At 47.5% G+C, this 11,875-nt stretch overlaps 1 protein-coding gene across 2 annotated transcripts; it reads left to right on the forward strand.

Moving 5' to 3' along the window:
* The first annotated feature begins 944 nt into the window (after positions 1–944).
* Positions 945–11,593, forward strand: TRAPPC3 (trafficking protein particle complex 3). Of its 2 annotated transcripts, none has more exons than XM_032387850.1 (5): positions 945–1,003; positions 8,708–8,805; positions 9,050–9,149; positions 10,202–10,384; positions 10,842–11,593. In XM_032387850.1, coding segments are annotated over exons 2-5 (405 nt in total). In that variant the 5' UTR covers positions 945–1,003; positions 8,708–8,803; the 3' UTR covers positions 10,962–11,593. The 2 variants fall into 2 exon arrangements, with proteins under 2 accessions (XP_032243741.1, XP_032243734.1); XM_032387843.1 differs by having other exon boundaries at positions 1,000–1,157.
* The last annotated feature ends 282 nt before the right edge of the window (positions 11,594–11,875 follow it).

The raw sequence follows: 11,875 nt of genomic DNA on the forward strand, positions 1-11,875 counted from the left end.
AGGCTTAAGTGAGGAGAGGGTGCTCAGGGACTCCCAGGCCAGCCCTCTCACAATTGACCAGCCAGAGGGGATGGCTGGAGCTGAAACCAAAGAGCTATGGTCAGGGACTGTAGGACTTCCCCTTGGCGATGGGTTACGGTGTGGCCAGCACATTTCCCTGGTGTTTCTGGGACCTGTTTGTTGGGCTGTTTTGAGAGAGTGGCTGGAAGAAAGGGAATATGCATTTACTTTGTGCCCAAGTGCTCTGCACTCCTGTCTCACCAATCTTCACAACAACTGGGAGAGATCCAGCAACTTGCCTAAAATGGCAAAGCTGAGCTTAAAATCCAGGACTGGCTGTTACCAACTCTGGCGATCTTTCTTTTCCAGGGACCAGGCAGTGTCGTTGTTCTTGGGGAGGGAGGGGGACAAAGTGACCTGAATTTTAGCAGACAGACTGGGTATTCCATCATGAGGCCACAGTGGTAGGATGCAGGTACTGGCTGCTTTTGGAGTTTGGGGACAGATGACAACTTGAAGAGAAAGCCCCTAGTGAAATGCTTGGCACACAGTAGGTTGTCATTAAATATTTTTGCAATAAGAAACCAGATCTGTGTATGAGCCATAGCTAGGTTTCTGGGACATCCTGGGAGCCTCTGGCTCTGAACTGCAGCAACAGCGGAAGAAGCTAGTTCGAAAGGGGGACTTTCCAAGACCAACCCATCGAGACAGGAATTTGCGGAGCATCTGTGAGGGTGAGGGGGTGGGTGGGAGGAGAGGGAAGTGTGTGGACGATACAGGATTGCCGCAAGCTCCGGACGCCACCCAGTGGCCAGAAGGCAGCCCTGGCGGGGAGCCCCGCTCTAAGACCCAATCGCGCGCGAAGCACTCTGGGAGTTGTAGTCCAGCGGTGCTGCCCCTGGGGCTGTTGGGTGTTGTAGTCTGACGTTTATTGGGCGGGAAATACCCTCGTCGGCCCGGACCACGAGTCCCGTGGTGCCCCGCGGCAGGCCGCGCAGGCGCGGTGAGTTGGTGCCGGTCAGTCCCGAGGGCTGAGGGGCCGCGGCCGGGTCGAGCGGTGTCAGGAGGGGTCGCCGAGAGGGTCTGTGGCGAGGCGGGGTAGGGCGGCTGGCACCATGTCTAGGCAGGCGAACCGTGGCACCGAGAGCAAGAAAATGGTAACTCGGAGCGCGTGACCTCGGCGGGAGGGGCGGAATGGAGGGCTTCTGGGGAAGGGGCCCGGCGCGGGGCGCAGTTGGAAAAGGGCCTCCCGTGAGCGCAGGGTGCTTCCGCGGGCAGGAAGGAGGGGGCTGCCTGTGGGTCGGCAGGGGAGAAGCACGCCGGGGGCGTCCCAGGCCTGAGGCAGGTTGGAGGGCCGCTGGAGCGGCTCAGAGACCCCTCCCCCGGGTCCTGAGAGCCTCTGTGTGCGGGACCCGCGACCGCGGCGGTAGGAACAGTAACTGCCACTGTCGCTCTCTTACTGTGTGTTAGGCACTGGGCCGAGCACCTTACGTACCTTAGCCCATTTAATCCGCTAAGTAACTCTCTCAGGTGGATAATGTTACCGCAGTTTTACAGCTCAGTTAGGTTACATAACTTGCCCAAATCTACAGCTAGGAAGAGTTAGTATTTGAACACAGGTCTCTATAACTGCAAAGCTTCAGACTGCTAGGCCCTGCTGTCTCTCACACTGTGCTCCGGACATTGCAAGAGATGCTCAGATACTGGTCTTGCCAAAAAGGTACTTTGTATTTGGAGGAGTGAGAGGTGGGCCAGGGTAGGCAGTAAGTGGTGCCCCTTGGTGAGTGGGGGCGGCTCCTTTCTTGTCCTGGGAAGAGTGGGACACCATGTAGTCTCATAAGGGTTGGCAGTAGATGGCACGTGGGCCTGGAAAGTAAGGTCGATGACATTTTTCTCCAAGTTAAGACCTCTTGGCAGGTGTTCCTTTTCTTTGCCATGTTCTTACCTCCTTCAGAATTGCCCATGTTGTTTGTCTTTGTTTTCAGATTTAGAAACTAAATAATCCAAGGTTGCAGGTTGGTCAGGCGGATCAGGGGCCCTTTGTTGACACTCAACTCTAGAGGGGTGATTAAACATCCCTCACACCTTGGCATCTTACACCAGGAGCAGCACCAAAAATGGGCTGCAGGAGGCCCTAATACTTCAGAGTAGTACTTAACCTGTTTTCTCTCAGACCCCTTTTGAGAAGCTGCTGATACCTATGGATCTTCCCATAAATAATAAGTTGACAAACATATACACAGACACTTACTTACATTTGGGGGGGGATTTGTGGGCTCCCTGAAAATCCTCCATAGATCACAGGTTAAGAATTTCTGTTTTGGGGCACCTGGCTGGCTCAGTCTGAGGAACATGCAGCTCTTGAGCTCCCAGTTGTGAGTACAAACCCCACATTGGGTGTAGAGATTACTTAAAAATAAAATCTTTAAAAAAAGAATTCCTGTTTTGGAGGAAATACCAAGAATTTCAAAGAAAAAAAGTATATTTTGCTAGGAAACAGTATCATGTAGGGGGAAAAGCATGGACATTGTTGGAATTCTGTCTTGATTGATCCTCAATTTTCTTATCTATAAATTGGAAACAATAATGCCTACTTAGAATTAAGTGAGATAGCAGTGTACAATGTATGGGGCATGGCAAATGTTTGTTTCCTCCTCCTTTTCGTAAGATATGAACAGATACAAGAGGTCTTCCTGCTTAGTTTTCGTATCTTACTCGTCTTTTTTTTTTTTTACTTGAAATCCCTATTGAAATCTTTTTTTTTTTTTTTTTAGATTTTTTTTTTTTATTTGACAGAGACAGCGAGAGAGGGAACACAAGCAGGGGGAGTGGGAGAGGGAGAAGCAGGCTTCCCGCGGAGCAGGGAGCCCGATGCGGGGCTCGATGCGGGGCTCGATCCCAGGACCCCGGGATCATGACCTGAGCCGAAGGCAGACGCTTAACGACTGAGCCACTCAGGCGCCCCTTTAATACTATTTTAAATAGGAACCCCCAGTGCTCACTCAGCTTTGGTGAGTGGGAGAATTAGGGAGGTACAGCAGCACACTCCTATCTCAAGGCTTTTGCAACTCCTAGTGTCTCTGCTTAGAACTTCCTTACCCCAGGGGCTCCTGGGTGGCTCAGTCAGTAGATTATGGGACTCTTAATCTCAGGGTCCATGGGATTCTCAGGGGTTTTGAGTTCAAGCCCCACATTGGGCATGGACCCTACTTCAAAACAAGAAGAACCAAAAAGAAAAGGAAAAAAAAATCCCTTCCTCCAATGAGTAACCCTAATCCTCATCTAGCTACTCCCCACTTCATTCACAGTTATGCAAATGTCACTTCCTCTGAGAGGCCTTCCCTGACTACAGTTTTCTGTCCTCTTCCTCTTTCCATTTTTCTTCATAGCGCTATTTCATTACGAATTACATACTTGTTTATTTTCAGTCTCCCCCATGAGAATGTAACCACCAGAACAGGGATTTGTTTTGTTCACTGCCCTATTCCTAGCATCTAGAATGATGCTTGGCACTAGGCAATCAATATGTAGTGAATGAATGACCCGAAGGTTTGGTGCATCCTCTCATTCACTTACTGCTGGCGCCTACTTAGGACTTGTCACATGATCCTCTTTATGGCCACCTGGTTTTGACATGTTCTTCTCCTCCCGGGAAGTCTCCCCCTCTAGCAGCCCTCTTCCCAGTTGGCCCTACCTTTGGCTAATTGCTGTGTTCCCACTTAAACCTTCCAAGACTTAAATGATTAATATGCCCAAGGAACTAGACCTCTGCTTTTAGTCTGTGCAAACAGAAATAGCCAATGTACCAGGCAAACTTTTCCTGAGCCCTAATTCTATGCATAGGTCTGTGCTAGGTGCTGTGAGAGATGCAGTCCTAGTCCGTAACCTTGAGAAGCACATTCTGTGAGGCAGGAAAGCATACAACACAGTACTGTCTGGCATGGAGTCCCAGCTTAACTGCTTATTTGCTGTGTGACCTTGGGCAAGTTTCCTCATTGTCGTAAGCATCAGTTTCACTGTCTTTAAAAAATAAGTTAGAGGGATGCCTGGGTGGCTCAGTTGGTGGGTTAAGCGTCTGCCTTTGGCTCAGGTTATGATCCCACAGTCCTGGGATCGAGTCGCACATCAGGCTCCTTGCTCGGTGGAGAGCCTGCTTCTCCCTCTGCCTGCCGCGCCCCCTGCTTGTGCTCCTACGCTCTCTCACTCTCTCTTTCATTCGCGCACGCGCGTGCGCGAATAAATAATAAAAGCTCTTAAAATAAATTAGAAAGTGTAGTAATAGTATCATGGGGTTGTTCTGAGAATTAATTGAGGTAATGCATGAAAAGCTAGCAGTGTGATGGTGTACTTAATGTAGTTGGCACTCGGTAAAAGTCAGCCAGCAAGCATCCTTGTTAGTAAAGATATTAGCCTTTGTGTGTCTGTGTCGTGTTTGGTTCCTGAATTCTATGGACAATCAAACCTTCCCTTATTTTGTGTTATGTTACTAGTAACCCAACCCCAGCGGCTCTATTCGCCAGTGCTCAGGTGAATTACTCCTTCGGTGGCAGCACTCAGAGTCTCCATGACAGGAGGCTGGAGGGTAAGAGAGAGTGAAGGGCCTGTCACTGACCTTCACTCCCAGCTGTTAGGGGCAGTCACACTGAATCACTTGTGTTGATAAAAATAGTAAATGTGACTCTTGGAGCATTAGCTCCAAAAATCAGCCCCCTTAGGGAGATTTGTTATTTGTCTGGGACACTAACTGAAAAGCCTTTTGAAAACCCTCAGGTGCCATAGCTCACCTGAAGTAGGGCTTGGCTTAATTTGCTCTGCTCAGGTTGTGCCCAGAGTACTTAGAGATCAGATCAGCTGTTCCAGTATGAAACCACTCCTGTGGTTTGTTGGTCTGCAGAGCATATTTCAGTCCATTATCTCATTGGATCCTCCCAACAATCCTGTAATCAGCATGACAGATTTTACTGTTACCATTTTTGTGTGAGGAGATTGAGATTATGCAAAGCGAAGTGACTTACCTAAAATCTCACAGCTAGTAAGTGGCAGTCCAGACTCAGAATCAGGTTTTCTGGCTACAAACCCAGTATTCTTTCTGTATGCTTTATTAATTGTTACAGAGTTCTTTATATTGATTCAAAATCTCCCTCCTTGAACCTAGTTCAGGGTACTCTTGGATACCACACCACAGAAAACTAGTTTAAAAATAAAAACAGAGGTCCCCGGGTGGCTCTGTCTGTTAAGCATCTGACTCTCGATTTCGGCTTAGGTCATGATCTCAGGGTCGTGAGATGGAGCCCAGCTTCAGGCCCCAGGCTAGGCATGGAGGCTGCTTAAGATCCTCTCCCTCTCGGGGCGCCTGGGTGGCTCAGTTGTTAAGCGTCTGCCTTCGGCTCAGGTCATGATCCCAGGGTCCTGGGATCGAGCCCCGCATCGGACTCCCTGCTCCGCGGGAAGCCTGCTTCTCCCTCTCCCACTCCCCCTGCTTGTGTTCCCTCTCTCGCTGTCTCTCTCTGTCAAATAAATAAATAAAAAATCTTTAAAAAAAAAAAAAAATCCTCTCCCTCTCCCTCTGCCCCTCCCTCTTTCTCTCTCTTTGAAATAAATAAATAAATAAATAAATAAATAAATAAATAAATAAATATCTACTTCTAATGTAGGTGCTGTGTAGCAGGTGCTCTACAAACATTATCTCCGTGGGCTTTTACAGTAACTCTCTAAGGCAGATACTATTGTCACCATTGTACATACGGAGAAAAACTGATCCAAGATACTAAGTGATGGCTTTGATCACATAACTTTTTACAGGGTGGTGCTCAACTGTAAGAAGAAAGAGTCTCAGTTACTTAACCTGTCACCTGTAAAATGAGAATGAATAATGTTTGTTCTGCTAACCTCTCATGGTTGTGATTAGGATCAATGAGAAACTGTGAAGGCATTCTGAAGGTTTTATAAATGTTTATGGCCATTATTATTAAACATAATTAAAGCATCTGAAAGTAGAAATGTTGCAGAAGAGATTCATGTTTTCTTCTGGGAGGGAGAATGTGGTTATTATGTTCAGTGAAGAAATTGGATTGGTTGAATTAGCTGACCTTTAAGGTCCCATGGAACCTATTGTTATAAGGGTCACAAGGACTGAAAACCCAGGTCAACAGTAACCTCTCTGCCTTCCTCTTCTGTTTTCTTTTTTGTTCACTCCTCTCAAATCCCACTGGTTTCTTAGCTGTTTCTCAAACATGGCAGACATACTCCCACATCAGTGCCTTTGCACTTGCTTCCTAGAATCTTTTCACCCAGATATCTTCATGGCTTTTCCTTATTTCCTTCAAGTCTTTGCACAAATATCACCTTACTAGGCCTTCTATGACTATCCTATTTAAAACTGATCTCTCTCGAGGCGCCTGGGTGGCTCAGTTGTTAAGCGTCTGCCTTCGGCTCAGGTGATGATCCCAGGGTCCTGGGATCCAACCCCGCATCTGGCTCCCTGCTCCGCGGGAAGCCTGCTTCTCCCTCTCCCACTCCCACTGCTTGTGTTCCCTCTCTCGCTGTGTCTGTCTCTGTCAAATAAATAAAACCTTTACAAAAAAAAAGAAAGCTGATCTCTCTCTCTCTTTTTTCCTCCCTCCTCTCTTTCTCTGTGTGTGTGTGTGTGTGTGTGTATAATCTGTTTATTATCTGTTTCCCTCCTATTAGATAGTCCCTGGAACATAGTAAACATTGAATGAATGCCTTTTTCTATACCACAGCCCCACTCCTGTTTTTAAAGTATGAAGACCTTTAAGTTAAATATTTGCATTGCATACTGCTTCGAGTAGGCTTGGTTCATAATCAGAGATGGAGACAGACTTGCAAATTAAGAGAGAGAGTGGAGAGCCTGGGTCAGGAATCCCATTCCCAGATCCCAGGCATATTGATTCTGTGACCATGGACATATCTGTCTAGAGCCTTGATTTTTCTTATTGGTAAACTGGGGGCTGCTGCATGTATAAGTGCTTGATAGCATCACGGTATGCATGTTACTTGGCATGGTGGGCTGAGGCCATTGGAGTCTCCATCCAAGGGCTCATTAATAATGGAAGGAAAGCTCTCCTGATTTAATGCAGTGGTGCCAACTCTATAGACTGGTAACTGCTGGATTGTCTCCATCCATTCATGTTCGAGCCATTCTAGTGCCAAACCCTTAACTTGACTAAAAAAATCATCGTTCTCCTTAATAGCTTCCCTTAATTGCCATATTTGGTAAATGGTCTCTTGGAGACACCCTGATCTGACTGTTTTAGTGGAGTTCAAAAAGCTTCCTGATTCTGAAACTGATTCTCTTTGACTTCCTAGTACGGCTAAGTTTTTTTGTTGCTGTTTTGGGATGTGTGGGGGGGTTATTAATATTGCACTTGTGGGGAACAGTGGATAGAATGAACATTGGCTTAGAAACTCTTGTTTTTTGTTTCCCAAAATTACTTTTGTCAATAATTAGCTGTTTGTCCTTGGGCAGATTACTTAATCATTATGTGTCTCTCATTTCTTCATCTCTAAAATGAGATTAATTCCTGCCCTTTCTGCTTTACAGAATTATTGTGGGGTGGAAAATGCGATGATAAAAAATAGAACACAGTGTGTAAGCAAAAGGCACTCACATCACTAGTCTTGCGGTGACGTCGCCACCAGGCCATGGGGATGAGATGGGGGCACTGCCGTGCTGAGAGCCTGGGCCTTAACATTACTTGGACTTTGCTCCCCAGAAGACTTGAGGACAGAAAGGTGCTCTGCTCCGAGTTTGACAAGCTTCCATTCAGAAGGGAGTGGCTGAGTGATTATTTCTATTTGAATCCATTGGTTCAGACGTGCTGTTAGCATGTTTCTCACTTTGTTTAGCTCTGATAGTGCCTTTCCCCCACCTCCTGCTTTCATTTTTTAGTCTTGGCATTGCTCATCCTGTCACCTTCCACACCTCTGTTTCTTGGTGGGTAGGTGCCAAGAGTCTTTATCTGAGAAAGGGTTTCTGTGATTTAACTGTGGTTGTAATAGAAACCAGTCCAGATCAGGATTATGTTCCAGGTACACAAAAGATTGGATTCCTTTCAGAGTTACCGCTTTCCTGGAAACATTTTCGCTCTGTGTCAAGAGGAACATTATTTTTCCTCATGCTGGTGACTTAGGAGGGGGGTTATCAGTGCAATGGACTCTGGGACTTCCTCTCCTCCCCACAGACCAGGCCCGTGGGTCCTCTGATGCTCCTGGGTGGGACACTGGGAGTGCAGTTGAACTCTGGGCCCTGACACATATTCTTAGATGTGGGGAAGCCATGGGTCTCACCCGCTAAGGTACAGAAGCTAATCTGTAAACGTCTTCTTCAGGTCTGTCTTTCATAGTATCCAGTGGATGGCTCCCCCCACCCCCCAATTCTGGTGACCAAAGCTTAGGCTCGGCAGCTATGGTGGGGTCCTGGGTTAGCAGAAACCCACCCTGATGTGTTGGAAGAGTGACTGCTGCATGTGTGAAGTGCCTTTTACAACCCGTTCTGTAGTGGCCACCTTGACCCTGGCGGGGGGGGCCACGCTCCTTGGCCACCCCACAGGAGATGATGTTCTTTCTCACCAGACACAGATGACCTTCCTTTTGAATCCTGACAGCTGCACTGAGGCTGACCCAGACTCACTAAACTTTTTCTTTTGTGCTTCTTGGTCCTGATTGCCTTTTGAATCTCTTCTAGAGCTCTGAGCTCTTCACCCTCACCTACGGGGCTCTGGTCACACAGCTGTGCAAGGACTATGAAAATGATGAAGATGTGAATAAACAGCTGGACAAAATGTGAGTAAGCTCCTCTGCAGTAGAGACAAGAATGGGCTCCCTAGTGCACAATCTACATGGTCCTTTAGAGCCCAGCACCGGGTTCTCTCTTACAACCAACATTTTGGGCATAGTTTCCACTGAGCTCATTTATTGGGATGTTTTGGGATTGTCCCCCATTTTCCCTTTACCACTAGCAGCCTTATGTTCAGACATAAGACATTCATACCCCATGATATAGTCTGTTCTCTCATTTTCTTCCCAGGGGCTATAACATTGGAGTCCGACTGATTGAAGATTTCTTGGCACGGTCAAATGTTGGGAGGTGCCACGACTTTCGGGAAACCGCAGATGTCATCGCCAAGGTCATTATCCTGGGCCACCTGGCTATGCTGAAGGATGTCACTGGGAGGCACTGCTTACCACTCTCTCTCTCCCTTAGAGAGGCTCTTAGTATTCCAAAAGTCTAGTTAGGCAGCTGTCTGGGCCAAAGAAGCCTTCCTGATGGTTTGGGAATAGCACAGATCATGAAAAGGGAAGAGTGGTTGGGATCATCTGTGTGGATGAAAGCCCCACTGAAATGAAAGCCAGATCTTCTCAACTGTGAAGATGTAGCAGAGTAGCATGGGGGTTACGCATATAGGCTTTGGACTCAGACAAACCTGGCTTCAAATTCTGGCTCCAGTACTTACTAGTTAAGGGTAAGTTAATTTTAACCTTTTTAATTACCACTTACCTCATCTTTAAAAGAAGAAAATAAGAGCTACCTCACAGGGTGGTTGTAAGGAGTAAATGAAATAATGAACATGAGCATTCAGGTAAAGTGAATGCACTTAACATGGTGTGCTTGTGGTAAATGGTCGCTATTAATAGTATTAGCATTACATTTTATAGAATTAATAATAAATGGTAATATGCCTCTAGCTTTGTGGCATCTGTAACCTAAAGGTTGGTTCTTTCTGTTGTAGAGCGTGCTGGCCCAAATCCTAGAGAGGGCTGAAGTGAGGAGAGCTTTGTGTAGGTTTGGAAGTAGTAGAGTGGATAGAGGGAAGGATGTCTTTAGAGTAATTCGGCCACAGTGACTGTATTTGCTTTCAGGAAGGGTTCAAGATAGTGCAGACAGAGGACAGGGCAGTGGGCTGTGGCCTCTCATGTGCTGGCTCCAGGAAGCCGCCCCTGTCAGAAGTGTAGGTGGACAGCAAGTTGCCTAATTGTATGAGACCTTGAAGAAGAGGGGTGTGGAATTGTGCATAGATGTTTTTCCTTTTTTGCCCTGAATACCTAAAGCCCCAGTGTTTTGCAGAGGCCACAGTTTTGTTCCAGAGCCACTTAACTTTCCTTCAGCAGTCCCATCATCTTCCCTGGTGCACGGCCCCCACTGCTCTTCCCCATGGTGCTGTTGTGTGTCTCCTGACAGGTGGCGTTCAAGATGTACTTGGGCATCACTCCAAGCATCACCAATTGGAGCCCAGCTGGTGACGAATTCTCCCTCATTTTGGAAAATAACCCCTTGGTGGACTTTGTGGAACTTCCTGATAACCACTCCTCCCTTATTTATTCCAATCTCTTGTGTGGGGTGTTGCGGGGAGCCTTGGAGATGGTGAGTGCAGCTCTTTACCTTCTGGGACACCTGAGCTGTAGTAGGGGCTTGATAAATTTTTGAATGAATGAGAGAGAGAAAGAGAGAGAGAGAAAAGAAAGGCCTTTGGCTCACCTCAGCACTCTGCTGCCTGAGATGTGATGCTACTGAGCATAGGATCCAAAGATGACTCTCCCTGAGGGTGGTGCTGTCAGCCCCCAAAGCCCAGGAGCACCCATTCCCAGATTGGCTCATTTGGTGACAATCTCATTTGTGGGTGTTCTTTGCTAAGTCTGTCCTTATGGGTCGCGGCCACTGCCTTTTGCAAAGGAACATTGGAACTGGTGATCTCATCCTTGTGGGAAACCAGCCCCCTCGTTTGGACTGCTGTGGATGAGTCAGTTACAGCCCCATCCCCTGTGGTTCCCCAGAGGCTGTGGCTAGGCAGCTGCCCCTTCATTTTCCCACTGTCCCCCAGGTCCAGATGGCTGTGGAGGCCAAGTTTGTCCAGGACACCCTGAAAGGAGACGGTGTGACAGAAATCCGGATGAGGTTCATCAGGCGGATTGAGGACAATCTCCCAGCTGGAGAGGAGTGACCATCCCCAGGACTTCAGGGTAGCTAGCAGGAGCACTTGTTGGAATCCGAAGCCTCAGAGCTCCCTCTGCCCTTTAGAACTCAATGACTCTTTAACACGGTTGTGACATATTCTTCTAACTCTGTTTCCATTCTCCATTCTAATAAAGAGCAGACTGTGATATAGTCCACTTACCCCACAAGTGTGCACATGCAGGAGGGAAACTCCTTGCTCCTTTTCCCTTCAGAGGGGTTGTTGGATGCAGTCATCTTTGGTTGGACTAGAAAGAGCTCAACCATTTTACATTCCTGTTTGAATTTTCCAAAGCAAAACCCATTTTGACCCCGTTAAGAGGCAAGCCTCACACATCTATTCCTGGGCCTTTGGAATGCCATTGGTGAATGGCTGTAGAGAATCCAGGGTTGTGGGGTGGGGGAGGGGAGGCTGGTAGGGGTGGATAGGAATTGCTAGTTGTAGTGTGACACACTCTAGCGCTTGCCCGGAAGGGGGAGTTGTGCCAGGAACGCTGACTTCTGGGAAGCCACCCAGGTCTCGTTCCTCCCTGCTGTTTGGAGGCGACATCTCCTCTTTTTACAGAGGGTCCATCCTTTTTTCTTACAGATTCTTCAATAAAGACACATTCTTGAGTGAAATCCTAATCATGTCCTGTTTTGTTTCTGGAATTTTATTGCAGTGGAGTGAGGAGACCAACTAAGTTCCTGGGCCCTGCCTTACACTTACCTGGTCTAGGAATGGCTCCTCCCCACAGACCAGACAGTCTGGGAAACCTGGGTGCAAATACCCCTTCAAAGTCATTTTTGGGTCTATTGTCTAGCAAAGTCTAGAAGCAGACCATTATCCCTGATATACCTAACATGGACTATCTTGAGCTCTCGGCCACTGAGTAGGAAGGCATGGCTAGAAAGACCTTGTTA

Source organism: Phoca vitulina, unplaced genomic scaffold, assembly GCF_004348235.1.
Source record: "Phoca vitulina isolate PV1807 unplaced genomic scaffold, GSC_HSeal_1.0 scaffold2, whole genome shotgun sequence".
Taxonomy (NCBI): domain Eukaryota; kingdom Metazoa; phylum Chordata; class Mammalia; order Carnivora; family Phocidae; genus Phoca; species Phoca vitulina.